The sequence below is a fragment of the Vipera ursinii genome (genome assembly GCF_947247035.1).
Source record: "Vipera ursinii genome assembly, chromosome: 1".
NCBI lineage: Eukaryota > Metazoa > Chordata > Lepidosauria > Squamata > Viperidae > Vipera > Vipera ursinii.
In genome coordinates, this window is record NC_139512.1 from 5,617,881 (window position 1) to 5,639,304 (window position 21,424).

The 21,424-nt window shown below is 43.7% G+C and overlaps 1 protein-coding gene across 1 annotated transcript in view; it reads right to left on the reverse strand.

The window, feature by feature from the left end:
* ADAMTS10 (ADAM metallopeptidase with thrombospondin type 1 motif 10) overlaps positions 1–21,424 on the reverse strand; it is a 69,675-nt gene that overhangs the window by 39,053 nt on the left and 9,198 nt on the right. The window contains exons 4-12 of the mRNA XM_083363302.1: positions 17,408–17,567; positions 14,359–14,576; positions 13,173–13,256; positions 11,416–11,561; positions 7,333–7,376; positions 4,906–5,011; positions 4,421–4,567; positions 3,595–3,736; positions 650–757 (exon numbers count right to left, since the gene is read on the reverse strand). Of these exons, the coding sequence (XP_083219428.1) occupies positions 650–757; positions 3,595–3,736; positions 4,421–4,567; positions 4,906–5,011; positions 7,333–7,376; positions 11,416–11,561; positions 13,173–13,256; positions 14,359–14,576; positions 17,408–17,567 (1,155 nt within the window). The remainder of the gene's footprint in view (positions 1–649; positions 758–3,594; positions 3,737–4,420; positions 4,568–4,905; positions 5,012–7,332; positions 7,377–11,415; positions 11,562–13,172; positions 13,257–14,358; positions 14,577–17,407; positions 17,568–21,424) is intronic.

Here is a 21,424-nt window from a genome sequence, read left to right on the forward strand (position 1 = left end):
TGATTGTGGGGACATTTGGTGGTCATAAGTTCTAAGACATTTTTTGAGTGCTGTTGTAACTTCAGTCACAAAACAAATGATTGTAAATGGAGGACTATCTATACCAGGGGTCTTCAAACTTGGCCCTTTTATGACTTGTGGACTTCAAATGCCAGAATTCCTCAGCCAGGCACGCTGGCTGAGGAATTCTGAGAGTTGAAGCCAACAAGTCATAAAAGGGCCAAGTTTGAAGACCCATGGCTTATACCCTTGAATATGCCACCATTGTTTTACCCCCAACTCCTTGAGGCTCCCAAATCCTCATGGTTTTGAATAAAGATCTGATTTATCAAAAAACACAGGAAGCCACCTCATACTGGTTGAGACTGTTTGGTACAGGGGCTCACAGTATTAGATGGAAGTATTTCCGCGGTCCTACCTTAGGTGAAATTGGAATCTTCTGCACACAAAAACCAGATGCCCTGTTACTGAGCAATGAGCTTTTACTATACTAGTTAGATCAGCGTTTTTTCAGACTTGGCAATTGGAAGATGTATGGACTTCATGCTGGCTGGGAATTCTGGGAGTTGAAGTCCACACATCTTCCAGTGGTCAGGTTTGAAAACCCCTGAGAACTTTATCTATTTCCGATATTGTGATTTTTCCTTACCCCCTTTTCAATGGTGTTAGTCTGGCATATCGTCCCTTCTGCAGCTGGAATACTGTTGGTGATACACCGGTTGGTCTTGCTAAGACACCATAGCTCACTGCAAACTTCCTGGATGACAAACAAAATAACAGTTGGTGGATTGTAGGAATAGGAAGAGAGATAGTGCCAAGAAGAGTAATAGAATGGGATATGGAGCTGAGTGAATACAGTTTTGGTTTAGCTGACTTTTTCATTTTTTCAGCCATAAGTAGTTTTGAATCAATTGTTTCAGCCTTGATTTATGCATGTTTTTAATTTTTTTCCTGGAAACTCACATGATTTTTTGCAGTTTGTCCAGGGATCATTTTATAGGCACTTTCTGCATATTTCTACATTAATTTTTCTAATCCACTGTCTTTTATAATCTGCATTTCTTCCTTATAAGCACATATTAGAATGCAATTCTTGAATTCACAAAATTTGGAAAAGTAGAGTTTTTAGTTTGTGTCTTCTTCAGAAACAACAAACTGCATAAATTTGCATCAAAATAAACTCAAGCTAATTGCTTCCCTAGCTATTTGTAAATCTGTATTAAGAATGGGAGAACTAATACAGTCTTTCAGTTATCTGAAATAAGCAGAAAAATGGTCTACCAAACTGCCACAAATAAACATGAACTTATCCATAAAAACAAATTTGTATTAAGAGTGTAGGGGTTATAGGAATAAATAAAAATGGGTTTGTTTTCATTTTCTCATATGTGAATACCTTCATTCAATACAATTACTCTGCCAACATGAATATAATTATATATATACATATATACATATATACATATATAAAAGGTAAAGGTTCCCCCGCACATGCGTGCTAGTCGTTTCCAACTCTGGGGGCTCATCTCCGTTTCAAAGCCGAAGAGCCAGCGCTTGTCTGAGGACATCTCCGTGGTCATGTGGCCGGCATGACTAGACGCCAAAGGCGCATGGAACACTGTTACCTTCCCACCATAGTGGTCCCTATTTTTCTACTTGCATTTTTACGTGGTTTCGAACTGCTAGGTTGGCAGAAGCTGGGATGAGTAACAGGTGCTCACTCTGTTACACGGCACTCGGGATTTGACTCGCCAAACTGCCGACCTTCTGATCGGCAGTTTGGCGGGTCAAATCCCGAGTACCGTGTAACAGAGTGAGCAACTGTTAAAAAAGAAATAAATAGTATGCAATACAGGTAATCTTTGACTTACAACCACAATTGGGACCAGAATTTCCTTTGCAATTCAATGCAGTTGTCATGCCCAATTTTACTACAGTTTTTGCCATGGCTGTTAAGGGAATCACTGCAGTTAAGTAAATCATGAAGTCATTAAGTGAATCTAGTTTCCCCCATTGAGTTTGCCCATCAGAAACTGGCTTTGAAGTTTGCAAATGATGATCACATGACCCCGGGAAACTGCAACCTTCATAAATATGAACCAGTTTCCATGCATCTAAATTTGGCGACTATGGGGATGCTGCAGTGTGACTATGGCGATGCTGTAATGGTCATTTTTCAATGCCTTTGTAACTTTGAACAGTCACTAAATGACTAAATGATTGTAAGTTGAAAACTACCTGTACTGAAGTAAGATGAGAATCAACAAATGGAAGCTTTATAGCTGGAGAACCAAAGTTGAAACAAGGAGACTTTTCTTGACTATGAGAGCTACTAAGAAATGGAACAGCCTGCCTTCTGAAATAGTAGTAATGGCTCCATTACTAGAGGTTTTCAAGCAAAGGTTGGGCAGCCCTCTGCCTGGGATGCTCTAAAGCAGGGGTCCTCAACCTTGGCAACTTTAAGACTTCTGGACTTCAACTCCCAGAATTCCTCAGCCAGCAAAGCTGGCTAAGGAATTCTGGGAATTGAAGTCCAGAAGTCTTAAAGTTGCCAAGGTTGAGGACCCCTGCTCTAAAGCAGGAGTGTCAAACTGCCAGCCCAGGGGCTGGATGCGTCACACAGAAGCTGTGCCTACCCCAGTTCCGGCAAGGGGAAAAAAAGTCATGATACATTGTGATACATCACGTGATGCGGCGGGTTTGACACCCCTGCTCTAACGATTCCTGCCCTGGGCAGGGGATTGGACCAGAAGAGATTCTATGATCCTACAGCTTATGTAACCGAGTCTCTCTGTATTTTCTTTCTGCTACAGATACTATACAAAAAAACCCACAACATTTTCAGATTTGCTCTTCATTGGGGACACTGAAACCAGTAGAAGAAATATGAAGTTTTGGCTTCAAGAAATGTATCATCTTCTGTGATTCCTTATAAGCTGACAATCTGATAGATATAACAGCACATTACTATGACTGATCAGAAATAACCAACCACAGGGGCACCTCAACACAGGAAAAAGTTAGACATGACTAATAACAGCACAAAAAGATGCTGCCGACAGTTGTGGTTGATGCACAGAAAGCTTATCTTACAAAGACTACACGTAGTCCTCGACATATGACCGTAATTGAGCCTGCAATTTCAGTCATTAATCATGATTGTCATAAAATGGGTGATGACAGCTGATTTTAAAACCTTTGTTGTGGTGCTTGTTTGAGTAAACACAATGTTTGTTAAGTGAACGCCATGGTTGTTAAGTGAACCCATTGTTCATTATGGGCAGTTTTTTGCTGAAAACCAGAAGCACTGGTTTTCAGCAAAAACATCATAAATTCTGGTTATGTGACCACGGAACACTGCAAACAACCCTAAATATTGCCAAGCATCCAAAATGTGGGTCACGTGACCAGACGGGCTGGGGCTGGATATCAGAATCTGGATCATAAATAGCTTTATGAGGGTCCATCACTACTTTGATTGTTGCTAAGCAACTGGTCGTAAATCGAGGACTACCTCCAATGTTCTTGCCTAACTAAAATTCCTTCCTTCCAACCCCTTGGGAATCAAGAGGAAAAGCAGGAAGGCTTCTCTACCCCATATTTACACTGGCGAGATTTTGTCCCGTACTGAAGCCGGCATTGCTCGTCTGCATCGTAGGCTTGTCCTGGAGCCACAGTGGGGTAGATGAAGTCTTGCTTGGGTGGAGCATTATTCAGGCAGAGCCCCATTCCAGAGCTAGAGGTAGAGTGAAAGAGCACAAGTTATTAATAATGGGTTTCCCTGTAAATAAGACCTGGTCTTATTTTATTTTATTTTAGCCTCCAAAACTGGCACTGGGTCTTATTTTGAGGGAGTATCTTTTCCACGGTCTTAGCTCATGGAAGCAGCATCGACAGCCCCACCCAGCTGGCCCACTTCTTCTGCGGCCTTCTGGAAAGGCCTCTGCAGCCAAGAACTGAGCTCCAGAAGGCCTCTGACAGCAAAATGCAGCCTGGGGGTTGCCGCAGAAGAAGTGGGCCAGCAAGGTGAGGCAGGTGTCGATTCATGGGAGGCCTGCCTGCAACGGTAAGCGGGTGCAGGTGTGTGGGGCAGCTCGACACCCCCCCACTCCCACCCTAGCTTGATTTTTAGGCGTGTGTCTCACCCCAAAACCAGGGCTTATTTTCGGGGTAGGTCCAGTGGTAGGATTCAAATATGTGAACAACCGGTTCTCTGTGTGGATGCCACTTCCGGAAGTCCATTCTGGGCCTGGGCAATAAAAAATTAGGTACCGGTTCTGCCAAAGTGGTGCGAACCGGCTGAATCCCACCACTGGGTAGGTCTTACTTTCGGGGAAACACGGTAGCAAGGATTTGGGAGAAAAGAATCCTATTTTAGGGGGATGAAGAACATTAGATAATGAAGTGAGTCAAATCTTACTCCAGGAAGCTGGTTATATAATCTCTACTGCATGCTGACCAGACAAAGGGGTTGGTCTTCATGGTAATATGAGCTGCCATGAGTTTAGCTGTCTCCCGTCCCCGGGATCCACAGCTATTTCCAACGCCATCATGGTTCATGCCAAACCTGGAAAAGGGGAGAAATATTATGTTTTTGTTTTTGTTTTAGTTCTGGAAGGGCCTAACCCAGGGGTCAGCAACCTGAAACAGTGAAAGAGTGGAGCCAAGGCGAGATATGCACCTACCCTGCATATTTGAATTGATTGGTTGAACTTTTTTAGTCCCACTTTTTTTTTGGACTGCACATGGCAGAGGACTGGGAGCCACAGGAGACGGCTGAAAGAGCCGCGGGTTGCAGACCTGTGGCCTAACCCATCCAAGGAAGATGGAAACCCAAAATGGGTGCGTGAGTAGCATGAAAGTTGCTTGCATATTGCACAAACGCAACAGTGGCAAGAGACTCACGTGTGGCCTATCTCGTGAGCAATGGTGAAAGCTGTGGCCAAGCCAAGGTCTTCATTGATGCTGCAGCTCCTTTCGCGTTCACACATGCCACCCACGGGGGCCAATCCTGGGAAAGGGAAAACATTACTGTGGGGGGCAGAAGCGAAGTCTACCCACTGTGTGGCTCTAGCCCCCTTCCCAATTCAATTTTTAGGGATGTTTATGATTTCAAAATGTTCATTAATTAGCTCATCTGTTAGAGCAGGAGTAGGCAACTATGGCCCTCTTTAGGACCTGTGGACTTCAACTCCCAGAATTCCTGAGCTAGCATGGCCGGCTCAGGAATTCTGGGAATTGAAATCCATAGATCGTAAAGGGGCCATAGTTGCCCACCTCTTTGTGAAAGTCAAATTAATAGGCATCAGCTTAAAAACAATACATTTTCCGTATTATTAATTATATGAAGGCCATTATATTGCTGCCCTCCAGTCTACCTACCTGAGAGTCTGTTACAGATTTCATCTACCTCAAATTTATTTATTTATTTATTTATTAAATTTTTATACCGCCCTTCTCCCGAAGGACTCAGGGCGGTGTACAGAGCAATAAATATCAAAATGTAAATACAAAAGTTAAAAAAGAGTTAAAAGGAATTAAATAATTATGCCCAATATAATACAATAATAAAACTGTGTTAAAACTAAATCCAACCCCAAACCCATCAGACCAGGCCAGATTGTTCAAATAAATAAGTTTTTAAATCGCGCCGGAAGGAGCGAAGGTCGGGAGCCATCCGGAGCTCAACCGGCAAGCGGTTCCACAGGTCTGGCGCGCCCACAGAGAACGCCCTCCCCCTGGGGGCCACCAGTCGACATTCTCTGATCGGAGGCACCCTGAGGAGGCCCTCTCTGTGGGAGCGCACTGGACGGAGGGAAGTTGATGCCACAATGGGCAATCCCACTTCACTATTTGAAACTTTTTGAGAGACTAAATGTTTTCATTCAGCCATTCTTTGCAAGCAGTGTGCGAGGATGATTGTAGCTCTACAACTGTGCTTAACTACAACTCCCAGAAGCCTTAGCCAATGCAGCCCTTCATAATTCTCCTTCTTAGCCCATGCTACTACTATGTAAACCTACTCCCAGGCCAACTGTATCCGGTAAAGAAACCAGAATTAAAAATATCAGTAAGAGGAAGACTAGATTACTAACTAATTGGTTGCATTCACCCCAAAATGCTAAACCTTAAACCAGATAAGCAAAATATAACTGCTGTTGTGTAGCCGGTTCTTTGCAGGCAATAAGCGAGATGGAAGGTTGCAAACAGGAACATGCTCTATTTAGGCAAACAGGAACAGAACTGAAACAGAGGCTGCTGTGCAGCTACTTATATGGTTGGCCACTAGGTGGTGGCCAATAGGATGAACCCATTCCTGCCCCAAATCATGCAATGATCTTCTTAGAGACAGCAAGTCTGGCTTAGTGACGTTACACAGACACACCATTGAGCAACCTTAAGCAGCATTCAAACAGACACATGAAACAGTTCAAGTAAAAATTCCAATACATTACAACTGCCTTACCCATATAATGAGCTATGCCTTAACTAACAAATACACCTTCAGGTAGTCCTTGACTTATGACCAGAATGGGGTAAAGTGACTGCTGTGGTCATTAATCAAACATAGCAGTCATTAAGTAAACTGATTGTCCCATGGAAGTAAATCCCAGTTTGGGGCCAAAATCTCATTAATCATGGTCACATGACTGTGAGATGCTGCAAACAGCTGTAAATGTGGGATAGATGAGTGCCCTGAAATGCAGTCACATGACCACAGTGCTGTTCTAGCCATCTGAACTTTAGAACCAGTTGTAAGTACCTTTTTTTTGGGGGGGGTGTCCCTTGTAACTTCAAACAGTCACTAAGCATCAGGTTATAATTCAAGCACTACCTAATAGCTTAACACAATATTTTGCATCAAACAACACATTAAAAAATAGGTGAGGATTCTAATGACACACTGAATCAGGCTCTACCTATCTCTACCGGATTGGGCAGAGACAAAGGATGAAAATGATGCAATTTATATGCAGGACGACACAACTGCTGAGTTTTCATAATGACATCACGAGGCATATGTTGTTGTGTTGACCGCAGTATTTGTTATAGACCAAGGCTCTCCAAAGCTGGCAACTTTAAGAGTTGTGAACGTCAACTTCCTTAGCATGGCTCACTAAGGAATTCTGGGAGTTAAGTCCACAAGTCTTAAAGCTATCAAGTTTGGAGACCCCTGTTATAGACACTACTGCAAACCCCATTTTGGTCTAGTTACTGGGTGGTACGATCCCAGCCCAAGTAAATTTTTTCCACTTCAAAAAAAAAAAATCAGCATAAAAATTAGTATAGGCTATAATGATGAACATTTGATGGCACTTTTTTTTTACCTACCTAAAGTTCCACAGGGTTTGTTTTTGTAAATGCAAATATCGTATCTAGAAGGAGGGGAAGAGAGAAGAAACAAAGAAAAATGCCATGTTAGATCAGATTCCATTGCACTGATTAAACTAGCTGTGGTTTCTGCAGGATTGCTGCCCGGAAAATAATCACCAAATGAAAACACCATAGAGTGGGTGGGGTATGTAAGGCTAAATTTTGACACCAGTCTTTGCATTTTGATCAGTGGCATGTTTACAACCATCTCCTGAATATAATGTCTGAATAAAAATAAATTGGGCCCTGAAATTCACCGTTGAAAGCCAGATGGGTAACTTTGGGCCAGTCTCAGCCCAACCCACCTCACAGGGTTGTTGTTGGGAAAATAGGAGAAGGAAGGAGTATCAGGTATGTTTGCCACCTGGAGTTATTTATAAAAATAATAAAGTCGGGATATAAATAAGTCAATAAAAATAAATTGGACTGCTGGGATGGATGAAAGCAACTTGATTTCAATTGTTGGAAACCACCCAATGTCATGTTAAGAATTCTGATCAAAAGGTCCATCAAATTCAACATCCCACCTTCTTCTGTGACTAATCAGAAACTTCAGGGAGAAAAACACACAGACCACGAAAGCAAGAGATTTTCCTAGCATAGGTAGTGTTAAGTCGTGGGCTCTTGGGAGCAGGAATGATGACATGAGGCTGAGTACAGAATAACTCATGCTTTTATTCTTGCTGGAACTGTACTGAAGGCTTGGGCCGCAACCAGCCACAATATATAGACTAGCCCCTAGGCGGCAGCCAATAGGGTTGAACCCACTCTTGCCGCCTGGGCTAACCAATTGCAGGACTGAAGACAGCTTGTCTGGGTTGCTGGAGAGCCGTTAGCCTCTCCAGCAATGCACATGGTGTAACACCACAAGCCCAATACGTAACAGGTCCTCAATTTACGGCCACAATTGAGAACAGAATTTCCATTACTAAGCAAGGTGTTTGTTCAGTGAGTTGCACTTGATTTTACAAGCTTTATTCCCATAGTTGTTAAGGAAATCCCTGCAGTTGCTGTGAATCACACAGTCATTAAGTGAAAATGCCCCTCCCCCCTTGATTTTGCTTGTTGGAAGCTGGCTGGGAACTTTGCAAATGGCGATCATAAGAGACCGGGGCACTGCAACCATTGTAAATGCATTCTAATTGCCAAGCGCCCACCTCTTGATCACGTGACCACAGGCGTGCTGTGACAATTGCTATGAATGAGGACTGGTTGTAAATCATTATATTTTCCAGTGCTGTTGAAACTTTGAAAGGTTGCTAAATGAAGTTCAGGGCCTACCTGTACTTTGCTAAATGGCTTTTAGAGGCACAGGATTGAAAACTAGGTCTTGGAGTTATGCATTCCCTGGGAATTTGATAAACTTTGTGACGGCACAGTCTCAGCTCAAGTGATGGTAAGTTGAACTTAAGACTTCCCCCCTCGGCTCAGTTAAGGCTCTCCCCCCCTCTGAGCATCAGCAAAAAAAAAAAAGATACAGGCAGTCCTTGACTTACAACCATTCACTTAGTGACCATTTAAAGGTACAACAGCACTGAAAAAAGTGACCTAGGGCGGTTTTTCACACTTTTGACCGTTGCAGCATCCCCATGGTCACATGATCAAAATTCGGACACTTTTGATCAGTGACCATTCATAGTTATAATGGCACTGAAAAAAAGAGACATATGATCATTTTTCACACTTACGCCCATTACAGCAACCCCATGGTCACATGTTCAAAATTTGGAGGCTTGATAACTGACTCCTATTTATGATGGTTGCAGTGTCCTGCGGGGGGGTGGGGTGGTGTCATGTCATCACCTTTTGCGACCTTCTGAAAAGCAAAGTTAATGGGGAAGCCACATTCTCTTAACAGCCATCTTACTTATTTAACAACTGAAATGATTCACTTAACAACTTGTGGCAAGAAATGGGGCGCAATTAGCTGAACAACCTTCGCGCTTAGCAACAGAAGTGTTGGGCTCAATTGGTCGTAAGTCGAGAACTAACTATACTGGCACAAAAGCTGCCCGTCCTTATTGCTGCTTTCTCTCTAACCTCAACTGCCTCTCTTCTTAGTCATTGTCAGCCCACTGATTTTCCTCCAAAGTAATAGGGAAGAGATTTTAACAGATTTTACCTATCCTGAGACTGTCGTTAGACAATGTAGGAGGAAAGGGGAAAAAGCATTTCAGCCAAGGATGACTTAAGCCCGTCTTACTCATGGGTTAGGGATAAGATTAAGCCAATGCTATGGGGCTACCACATGTTTGTGCCTTGGTTGGAGCAAGGAGGAAAAGGCCCTGTTGAAGACCAATGATAGACAGACATGAGATGGTACGTCAGGGATACACAACAGAAGCAAGGAAACTGTGAATACATTTTCCTCCCTTGCGCTGAGCCAGACAGAGAGGGAGAAGCTGGCAGCCATGTCTTTAAAGACAGAAACGCACCCAAGTAACTGTAAAAGGAGGCATACTATTCCAAAACTTGTTTGATTTTAACATTTTCACTAACTGGAAGGGTAAAGATTTGCCACCAAATTGTTCTGTTTATCTGGGGCTTTTTTTTTGCCAGCATGAGATTCAGGTGAGTTTTCTCTTTGTTGCAAATTTCAAATTCATTACTTCTTATTTGATTTCACCATGTTTTTTTTTAAAGTCTGCTTGAAAATATATAGGTCTTAACTATGTGCACTTCTCCAAAACAGATCTCCTGGGTACGTCTCCTTGTACCCTGTTTTGAAAAGAAACCCATGTTACAAACATCAGAAAGGCAGATTCTACTTCAGTTCATGTAATATTTTGGGAAATTCAAATTAAGCAGGTTTCCTCTGAAAGCAACTTGAGCAGTTGCTATCCACCTGACCACTGCAATGTCATGGTTGTCAAGCATCCTTCTAATTGCCTATAAATCCTTGCAAACAACCCGGTCAGACTTAGCATCCTTAGTAGCTGTCACTCAAGATGTTGGTTCTTCCTTTTTGCCTGAAACTTCACCCCATTTGATACCGCCTACTGCTGCAAAAAAATGGCCTCCTAATTTGTGTGGCCTACAAATGGGATATTAATCTGGACAGATGGGCTAAACCTTACTTTTGTAGATTTTCTGGTGCTTCATCTCTTACTGAAGTCTGCGCCTTTTGCAAAAACCAAACCAATGAACTCTTTCGCCCTTCAAAAAACCCCAAATGCCAAAACACAGCAGGATGTTATCTAGAGATGCGGAATTTATGAGACACAGAGAAGTTTTACAAAGGCGTTTGGGGTTTTGTCCAAGGTTTGGTTCTGTAAATATGCCCCAGGGACTCTGTGGGAAGGCCCACAAGCAATTGCTCAAGCAGTTGTGTTGAAAGACAAGACATTCCAAGTTAGCATACTTTTTCTTCCTTTCCTTATCTTGCACATCTAGAATGAAGGGAGGCAAAAGATATAGTTCCTCAGACAGACGTAGTTCCCCAGAGAAACAGTGGTTATCTTGCAGGATTTCAGAGCTGAGTCAGGCAGAGGAATATTCCAGCAAACAGAAGGAAAGAAATATGAAGGTTTTATTTCATGAAAGTAAACTACAGAGATGAACAGAAACTGTATTTCAACATAAGCCCGATAGATAGTCCTTGACGTGTGACCACAATTGTGACCAGAACCTCTGTTACTAAGCAAGCTGGTCATTAAGTGAGTTGGGCCTGATTTTATGACCTTTTTTGCTGCGGTGAATTACTGCAGTTGTTAAGTGAATCATGCAATTGTTAAGCAAACCCAGGTTCCCTCATTAACTTGGCTTGTCTGAAACTGGCTGGAAATGTTGCAAATGGTGATCACATAACTTCAGGATGCTGCAACCTCTGTGAATACATGTTGATTGCCAAGCACCCAAATTCTGCTCATGTGACCAGGTGGTTGCTGCAACAGTCATAAATGCAGGGACTTCTGTAAGTCACTTTTTCATCATCATCATCATCATAACGTCGAATAGTCACTAAGCAAATGGTCGTAACTTGAGGGCTGTCTGTAACAGCTTTTCATCTCCAACCCTACCTCCCAAAAATGAGAGGCTTACCTGGTGATCAAAACCGCAGTATCATGGTTCGCGATGCCGTTGTCAGGAATGGCATTCCCATCACCGCTGAGGCTCACAATAGCCTTCTGCCACTTGCAAAAGCTGTCAAGGGACTTCCCAGCGTGATGGTTGATTTCCAGGGTGGGCTGGAGAAAACAACAGAACGATGTCATGAGGAACTAGCCTGCTCATGGATGGTTTCTAGAGACCAGTAAAGGAGAATATTTGTAGCTCAGGGTTGTCACGAGGGGCCCGTGGTGCTCTCTGAGCTCGGTTGTTTTCTTGTAGACATTTCATTACCCAGTTAGATAACATCATCCGTGCTATCATCACTAGCGCTGATGATGTACCGAGTTTGGGTAATGAAACGTCTGCAAGAAGACAACCGAGCTCAGAGAGGACCACAGGCCTCTCAATTTTTGGAGAATTTTCCTTGGCATCTTGATACACTCCTATTTGTCTGTTTTGGGACATAAGATGGGGCCTTCTTTGCAACTACTTTTTGTTATTGATCTCCCTTCACGTTGACACTCTCCTCTTATATTACTGCATTGCCTCCTCATCCTTTCTCACTTTATTTGGGGTAATTTCTAGAAAGGCTTTTCTGGGGGAATAATTTCCTGCATGGGAGAGGAAATCATACGTGCCTTTTCTTCTAGGAACCTCCTCGTTCTTTATTAGGATCTCATGTCATTGCATTTCTCCAGCTTTCTCTTTTTATTTAGTTCTAGATCAGACGTGTCAAACACAAGGCCCGGGGGCCAGATCCGGCCCGCGAAGTGGTTTCATGTGGCCCGCGAAGCCATCCTGGAAACAGTGAGGGAACGGTCCCCACTGCCTTGGCCCTGGCCCAGAGACCCTCCTTCTGCCAGAGACCCTCAGATCTGTCCCACTCCTGCCCAGGCCCCCATAGGCAACCTTGATGCGAACGATGTAGAGCTGGCCATGCCCACCCAGTAGGCCATACACACTCTAGCCACGCCCACCCAGTAGGCCACGCCCACCCTGGCCATACCCACCCGGCCCCCTGAGGGCAACCGCAATGCTGATGCGGCCCTCAATGAAATTGAGTTTGACACCCCTGTTCTAGATGGTCTCGAAAATGTTCAGTGGCACGATGGGGTGAAAACATTTTTCATATATAACTAGATTGCTTTCATCCATTCTCTCCAAGAATTAGACCTGGGATTGGTGATGATTCTTCACAGTCTATTATGATCTTCCCTAATATTCCAAGCTCGGTGCTAGAGACGATTCTTGGGACTCCCTTGAACCATAAGGAGATCAAACCAGTCGATCCTAAAGAAAACCAACCCAGACTGTTCTTTGGAAGGACAGAGACTGAAAATGAAGCTCAAATACTTTGGCCACCAAATGAGAAGAGAGGACTCGTTGGAAAAGGCCCCGATGTTGGGAAAGATGGAAGGCAAAAGGAGAAGGGGACGGCAGAGGATGAGATGGTTAGATGGTCTCATCGATGCATTGAACATAATTTTGGGCGAACTCCAGGAGACAATGGTGGACGGGGGTGGGGTGGGGGCTGGCGTGCTATAATCCATGGGATCACGAAAACTCGGGATACAACTTAGCAACTTAACAACTAGTCTTTCATTCCTAATGCTGAAAGAATGATCTACCTGTAGTAGGGTAATTGAATCTTACTTTGTAGTATGTCCAGTCTTTACCAAAATACTGTATAGATGATGATCTATATTTAAAATAATCTATTCCTCCTTCTTTGGGAATTCCCTCCTTACCTGGTCCTCTGTCAGCAGGATAAGGCGCGTGACGAGAATGTTCACGATATTGCCCAAACTTGAGTCTTGGAAAAGTTTAGCAACCTGACCTCCAGGAAACAAGGAAACACCAGTGTTAAAAAGAAGATGGATTCAACATCACGATTGATCAGAAATGGCATCTTTTGCAGGATTGCCAGAGTACGGAGGAACTTCTCAAGCTAAAATGAGAGGCTAGAGGAATAGGGCATATTTAAGGGAGATTTTGTGGTTAACCATGTCTTACTTCCGCCAATCTGCCAGGATGTTTTCTGCCCTGGTGAACACAGGTGCAGCACAGCTCCACAACACAGTCCTTTCAGCAATTCCAAGAAGGCTCCACACCCATTTGTGCTACTCAGATGACCCTGAGGACATAGACCAACCCCCATGTGGCCTCAACAACTCTCTAAGGGAATGCAAATGACCACCTGCCTGCAAGGAATATAAATCCTCCCATTCCCCACCCTCCAGTCAGAGCTGAAGAAGCTTCTTGGATGTGAAGTGAAACATCTTCAAAGAAAAACAAGAAAATCCAGTTGCCGCTTGAAAAAGCAGCTTTGGGACAACCATGACCTGGGTGACTGAGAATCCAGATTAGTCAGCTATGGAGGCCACTATATCACAAAAATGGGAGCAGAAAATTATGGTAATACAGGGGGTCCTCTACTTACAGTCATTCATTTAGTGACCGTTCAAAGTTGCAACAGCACTAAAAAAAGGGACTTATGAAGGTTTTTCACACTTAGGACCATTGCAGCATCCCCTGGTCATGTGATCAAAATTCAGATGCTTGGCAACTGGCTCATATTTATGACGGTTGCAATGTCCCGGGGTCATCTTTTGCAACCTTCTTACAACAAAGTCAATGGGGAAGCCAGATTCACTTAATGACTGTGTTACTAACTTAACAATTGAAGTAATTCACTTATGTAACAACTATGGCAAGAAAGGTCATACAATGGGGCAAAATTCACTTAACAAGTGTCTTGCTTTGCAGCAGAAATTTTGGGCTCAATTGTGGTCATAATTCGAGGACTATGTGTAGTGTATGATGGTAAGGTATGTGCGAACGACTTTGGGAGACAAATCTGCATCTAAAGTGTGGCTCTTCCTCCTGTCTCCGAGCATCAGATAGTGGGGTAAAGGTCTTGGTTATAATACTTACAATATTCATGATAGCCAGGATGTATTCCTCTATGTCTCGCCGGCCGTGGTAGCCCACCATCATCTTATCAGCCACCACAAGAGTCTCCACATAACGCTCAGTGCTGACTGACCTCTTCAGAGGCAGTTGCCCCCTTTGAGAAAAGTTGCCCAGGGTCTTCAAAGGGGAGGGTTTCAGTGTCCGCAACCACCAGGGTCTACCTTTCCATGGCTTCTCATCTGCAGGGAAATGACGATAAAGTTTTTAGCATTTTCTCTTCTCCCTCTCCCCTTGGACCCCCAGTACTTCACAAAGCGAAACCAACTGACTTCTTACGCCTAGAATTGCTTCCAACCACACATTTAGCAAATTCAACGATAAACCATCAGGGTGCTTGGTTTTAGCTTAATGCCAAAGGAATCCTGCAAAAGGAACCACCTCTTTCCTCTCAGCATAACTACCAGGGATCCATTAAATCAGGGCTTTTCAACCAGTGGTACGGGTACCACCTGTGGTACATTGGCACCTGGCAGGTGGTACGCGACCATCCTAGAAAAGTGGTAGTGGGGGAGGGGAATGAGCTGAACTGGTGGCAGCACCGCACAAGCCTGAGTGAGAGACGGCTGGAGCTGCAGGGCTGTCAGGGCTCAGTGGAAGTGCCAGGATCAGTGCCCAGCTCCAGTTGGAGCTCGGTGCTGATTCTGGTGCTTCTGAGCCCAGAAGAAGCGCTGATCAGCTGGAATGTTACAGCATCTCCAGGGTCTTGTGATTTACATTCAGATGCTTGGCAACTGATTCATATTTATGACGATCACAGTGTCCCAGGGTCATGTGAAGTGACCAAAACCTGCTGCAACCACCCAGCAGATGGGGGAATAAAAACTCAACGCCCCCCACCCCATCCCCGCTGCCAATACTCAACAGAAATGCTCACAATGAAAACCTTGGATAGGAGGAAGAGCCCTCTTGGGCGGGCAGGCAGGTGTCTTCCTCGGCTGTGGCTTGGGGGGGCACTTTTTTCAGTGCCGTTGTAACTTCGAACAGTCACTAAGCGAACTGTTGTAAGTCGAGGACTACCTGTACTTCATCACTTTTTTCCTTTTTTTTTTGTTTGGTCAAGTTTTTGACACCATGCTAGGCGACTGGTGGTACTTTAGGATATGTTGCCATATCCTAAAAGTGGTACAATGGGTGAAAAGGTTGAAAAGCCCTGCATGAAACTATGGTTGAAATTATTGGATGGGTCAATATCATTTGATAAAGGAAATTAAAGCAATCGGATAAAATGGAATTCAAAGGTTTTTTTTTAAAAAAAACTTTTTTTTAAGTTTCTCCAGACACTTTGCTAATAAGGAAAGGAAAGGAAAGGAAAGGAAAGGAAAGGAAAGGGGAAGGGGAAGGTCTTGCAAGGAAACAGCTGTGGGTAACCTGGGGAAGAAAATCTCATGCATCCAGCAGCTGCCTTGTGAAGAGACAGGGCAGAAATGTCTGTTCGGTAGTGGGAGCAAGACAATTGTGAAGGTCAGTTAGGGCAGCAAGGACTGTGAAATGCAGGGGGCCAAAAGAGCATAGATGGCCAGGGAAGCAGGTGGGTGGCTGTTGAAAGACCCCTGCGGTCATAATTGTGGGCAGGCTGCCAAGCAACCAAACCATGATCACATGATCGTGGGGACATTGCAATGGCCATAACCTCATAGACTGGCCCTTTCTTCAGTGCTGCCGTAATGGTCGCTGAATGAATGGTCGTAAGTTGAGGACTACCTGTAATAGGCAGGAGTAGAGAGCTTCAAAAATGCATTCTGCCCTCAGGCCTCTCCAAAACTTAAGTGCTGGGCATTTCCAAGATATTAGTGTCTGAGAAAGCTGACCAGTGACACCTGTGGTTGTTTTATTTACCTAGAAATTCATGTACTGTCCAGAGTCCCTCTATAAAGTTTCCAAACCTGATAAGTATATAATAAATAAAATGTACATATAGATATCGCTAAGAAGTTGTTACTGTAAATAATGAGGAATGGAATTATTAAATCTGGGGATAATGTACGTCACAAAAACTAAATGCTCTTTTCTCCAGATGCCACTAGAAGCCGAGTGGTTTGCTCTTAACCTTCAAAAACAGACTTCCTCAGGCCTATCTGGATTAGACATTATTATTTCAGAAACAGGCACACACGTTGGCTTTTGCATGAAACATCAACAGTCACACCACACGAATATGGAATGGGAGGGAGGCAAGGCGGTGTTTGATGGTAAGGACCTGAATGCAAAGCGCCCACTTCTTGTTCCAAGATTACATTTGTCCAGTAGTTCTTGTTTTCCAAGAAACAAATTGGAAACAGATTTCCCCCCTTTTTCAGCCGGGGAGTATAGCGCAGTATCAATACACAAAGGGTAAGCTTGGCAGCTTTAATGTGAAAAAAATGTCAGACATCCAAGGTCAGCTGGCTTGCTTTCCACTTCTCCTTCCGGAAACTGGGAATCTAATCCCATGAATTCCAGCATCACAATTTAGAGGTGGCATGTGTCTCTTTCCCTTCTCCCTGGCCACATTTCAAGTCCACAACTACATCCTTGAATCAAATGTCTGCTGGAGTAAAGCATTTTTAAACTAGCTGGATGGCTTTTAAAGTTCCTGCCTTAACGTGATTGACATTTGTGGTGTCTCCTACATTTAATCTAATCCAGTCTATTAACTGCCCTGAATTTAATGCAAATAATAATAATAAAACAAGTGTGGCTTTGTTTTTGCCAGTAGGAACTTCGCTAACAGTCTTACATGTTGATAATAACCTTCTGTTGCCCCCAGCCCCTCTCACTTTGCGTAATTTTTGTGTGTTTTGTTAATCACAGGAAGGGTAGAAAATATAAGAATGTTCCAAGAACTTCCCCCCTCCCTTAAGTCTTATTTCTCTCTATATATATATAAAACGTCAGATAATAAGCATCCAAATGTCCTTTAAAGGACATTTTTTTTAAAAAAAAATGAGGGCTAGAAACTTGAATATAAAAATATAGTAGAAAATCACAATAAGACGTTTCTTCAACAAACGCAGTCAAACAGAGCTCCTACCTAACACACCACAAGCTGTATCCATATGTGGGTGCTGGAGGGATGATCGTTTGTAGATCACGTGGGGGCTTCCTTCTCGTCCTTGTTCCCCACTGATATTGACCCCAAGTGTCAGGGGTTCAATAAAATATTCATCATCTTCTGCAATTATCACACCATGCTGGAATCAAGAGAGGAAATTGCCCGTTTGCATTCAGTAAAAAGAACACAGCTAATATCGATGGAGATTCCCAGTTGTCCAGTTCCTGGTTGTCCCAAAGGTACTTTTTCAAGAGGCAACTGGATTTTCTTTGTTGTTTTTTTCCTTGAAGACATTTTGCTTCTCATCCAAGAAGCTTCTTCAGTTCTGACTGAAGAACTGGCTCTTAGTCAGAACTGAAGAAGCTTCTTGGATGAGAAGTGAAACGTCTTCAAGAAATTCAGTCTGATGTCTCTGTTCTCCCACTTTATTTAAATGGGGTGATTACCAGATGCAGACTTGGTTATTTTTTTAGATCAACGTCTCGCCTATTCTTCAGGCGCTCAAGGCAGGATACGTATCTATGTAGAACTCCTTCAGCTTATTTCCCCCACAACAACACCCCTTTGAAATAGGTTGGAGAGAGAAGTGACTGTCCAGGGTCACCAAATAAGCTTCCACAGCAGATAGGGGATTTGAAACACCCAGTGCCAGTCCCACACCCAGTTCCCAGGATAGCAAAAATCTACAGAGAGAAAAGGGTCGTGGATTATATACCAGACATATTGGCAAAGAATTAGTTCATTGAGATCTTACAACTTAGATGGCTTTCTCAACTGCAGCCTGATTTCGGGGGAGGGGGTGGATATTATAAGAAAAGCATCTGGAAAGGCTTAAAGGCCTGAATAGGGACATAAGTAAGATTCCATTTTTTAAAATACCATTCTACATTAACCACACATTTTTAAAAAGGGTTAGTTCAAAGTACCACTTTCTTCCCAGTTAAAAAAAGCCAGTTTCATTAGCGATTACAGAATCAAACTAGAAACCAGGAGACAGTGAAGTTCTAGTCCTGCCTTAGGCATGAAAAGCTGACTGGACGATTTTGGTCCAATCCCTCTCTCTCAGTCCAACCCACTTCACAGGGTTGTTGTTGTGGGGAAAATAGGAGGAGAAAGGAGTATTATGTATGTACGAGTTACTTGTAAAGGCGGGATAAAAATCTAGTACATAAATAAAATAAAAAAGCAACTGAGGTAGAGGATAATGTGTTTTTCTCATGGGCAAGTATGAGTAAATTATTTCTTCTCACATAAACAGCTACAAACAATTTGCAACCCTGGTGGTATGACAAGATTAAAGCAAACAAAGTATATAAAATTAAAATAAGATTAAAGAAACAAACAATGAGCATCCTGAGCACCTATGGCAGGGGTAGGCAACTTTGGCTCTTTTATGACTTGTGGACTTCAACTCCCAGAATTCCTGAGCCACCATGGCTCAGCTTGGAAACCTCTCCCTTTCCTCCTCAGCATGGCTGGCTCAGGAATTCTGGGAGTTGAAGTCCACGAGTCACAAAAGAGCCAAGGTTGCCTAGCCCTGACCTACGGAATTACAGAACCTAACTAAAAGATGAATGCACTTGGAATAAATCTGTATCCCATATCAGGCTATGGGACCGGGTACAGTAATTTGAGGGAGCATCTTGCCCTGATTTCATCCACCTGTCCCACCAGATCCAACAGTCTGAGCAGGGTCTGGGACAACTCATCTCAGCCAACTCTCCGTAGCCAATTCACCTTGGCCAACGCGCCACAGGACAACTTGCCGTGGGACAATTCAATGCTGCATTAATAATTTCATTCCGTTGCTTTTATTATTAGTGATCACATTTTCATCGAAATTACTGTAACTTTTGCATCTCTGGATTGGCTTTCTTTATTTTATTATTATTGACCACAGTTCTGTCAAAATTAATTTAACTTGTTGAACTGTCCCGAAGTGAATTATCCTGCGGTGAGTTGGCCGTGGCGAGTTGTTCCTATGCGGAGTGGGCATGCTATGGGTTCTCTTGTCCAAGGAACTCCTTCTGGCAGGCCCTATTTGGCAGGCCTTTTCTGTTGTGGAATCTTCTCCCCTCCCAAGTGAGGATGGCCTCTTTGCTTCTGAGTTGGCGAAGGTCCCTCAAGACCTGGTTATGACAGCAGGCCTGGGAACCCCAGGGGCTGGGTGACCAAGTTTACTACTAGCATCCCTTCATCGATTATTTCTATTTTAGCTGAAAAACAGAACCAGAATTTCCACTGCTAAACAAGGATGTTATGAAGCAAGTCGCACCTGACTTCAGAACCTTTTTTTGCCTTGGTTGTTAAGCAAACCACTGCAGTTGTTAAGCAAGTCTGGCTTTCTTCACTGACTTTGCTGCTTGAAAGCCAGCTGGGAAGGTCGCAGATGGCAACCACGTGACCCCAATGCAAATACATGCTGGTTGTCAAACGCCCAAATTTTGATCAGGTGACCGTGGGGGTTGCTGTAACTATTGTAAGTAGGAGGATTGGGCGCAAGTCACTTTTTCAGGGCCACTGTAACTTTAAACAGTCGCTAAAACGAATGGATGTAAGTCAAGGACGGCCTGTATCGTCAAGAGCTCTTATAACAATCTGAGGATCCAGAATTGTTGGGGGCAATATGCTGACTCTGTAAATTGCTTAGAGGAGGCTGTAAAACCACTGTGAAGCAGTATATAAGTCTAAGTGCTATTGCTATATCAAAGGCTCTTCTTATACATTCCTCGTCTCTTAGAAATTTCCATAGCTTCGGCTTAACTTGAGATAATTGCAGAAAAACAAAAAACTGCAACAACAAAGTATAAGAGAATAGCAGGGGTGTTATTTCCCCCCTCAAAAAGCAGTTCTTGAGAAATTTAGCAAATTTAAACAGCGGCCACTCTTTTCAAACCCCCAGCTTCTGCCAACCTCACCACAACAAACCCTGAATCGCTCTTGTGTGCCTGCAGCTAAGCGTTCAACTTCAGCCGCCCTGCGAGGGGGTGTGATGGGCCAGCAGTGGTTTCTCGCTTCCTATGAAAGCTTTGTAGCTCTTGGCCGGGGGCCACCATTCCAAACACAAGCGAGGTGGTATGAGGATAGTTTGGCGGGAAGTTGCCAGAAACTCAAGGATCAGTCGAAGGCAGCTGAGAAGGGGGGGGTAGAGAAAACTCTTGGCGTGGAGTGCAGCAGTTGGGGCATGTGTGTTTGTGGTCCGGTAGGGATGGGGTGTGGGGGTGTGTGTGGAAATGTAAAGAACAGAATTCTCCGAGGGACGCTTATAAAATTCTCTTCAAATTACTTGGCCTCATTTCCGAAATGGAACCACTGCATTAGGAATTTAAACAAATGGGTGGGATTTGGCAATCAAGTGCATTTTAGCTAAACATGAGAAGAAACTTCCTAATGGTAGAAGTTGTTTGGCAACGAAGCAGTTTGAGCAATGTTAAAACGAGGACTCGGCAGGCATTGGCTCTGATGGTGCAGCAACTGAGCAGCCTGAAGTCGAGGAGGGAGGAGAGGTCACTGTTGTTACCGGATCTAGGGTGGCAAAAATATGGATTGCGGTCAGAGGGCGGCAAAGAAATGGAGAAAACTAACTCTTTGCTGTCATCTTTTAATGAAAAGGACGAGGAGTGACATGATAGCAGTGTTCTAGTGTCTCAGGGGCTGCCACAAAGAAGAGGGAGTCAAGCTATTCTCCAAAGCGCCTGAAGGCAGGACAAGAAGCAACGGATGGAAACTAGTCAAGGAGAGAAGCAACCTAGAACTAAGGAGAAACTTCCCGACAGTTAGAACAATTAACCAGTGGAACAACCTGCCTCCAGAAGCTGTGAATGCTTCAACACTAGTGGTGGGATTCAAATATGTGAACAACTGGTTCTCTATTGGATGCTGTTTCCAGAAGTCCATTCTGGGCCTGGGCAACAAAAAAGTAACTACCGGTTCTACTGAACTGGTGCGAACTGGCTGAATCCCACCACTATCCAACACTGGAAGTTTTTAAGAAGA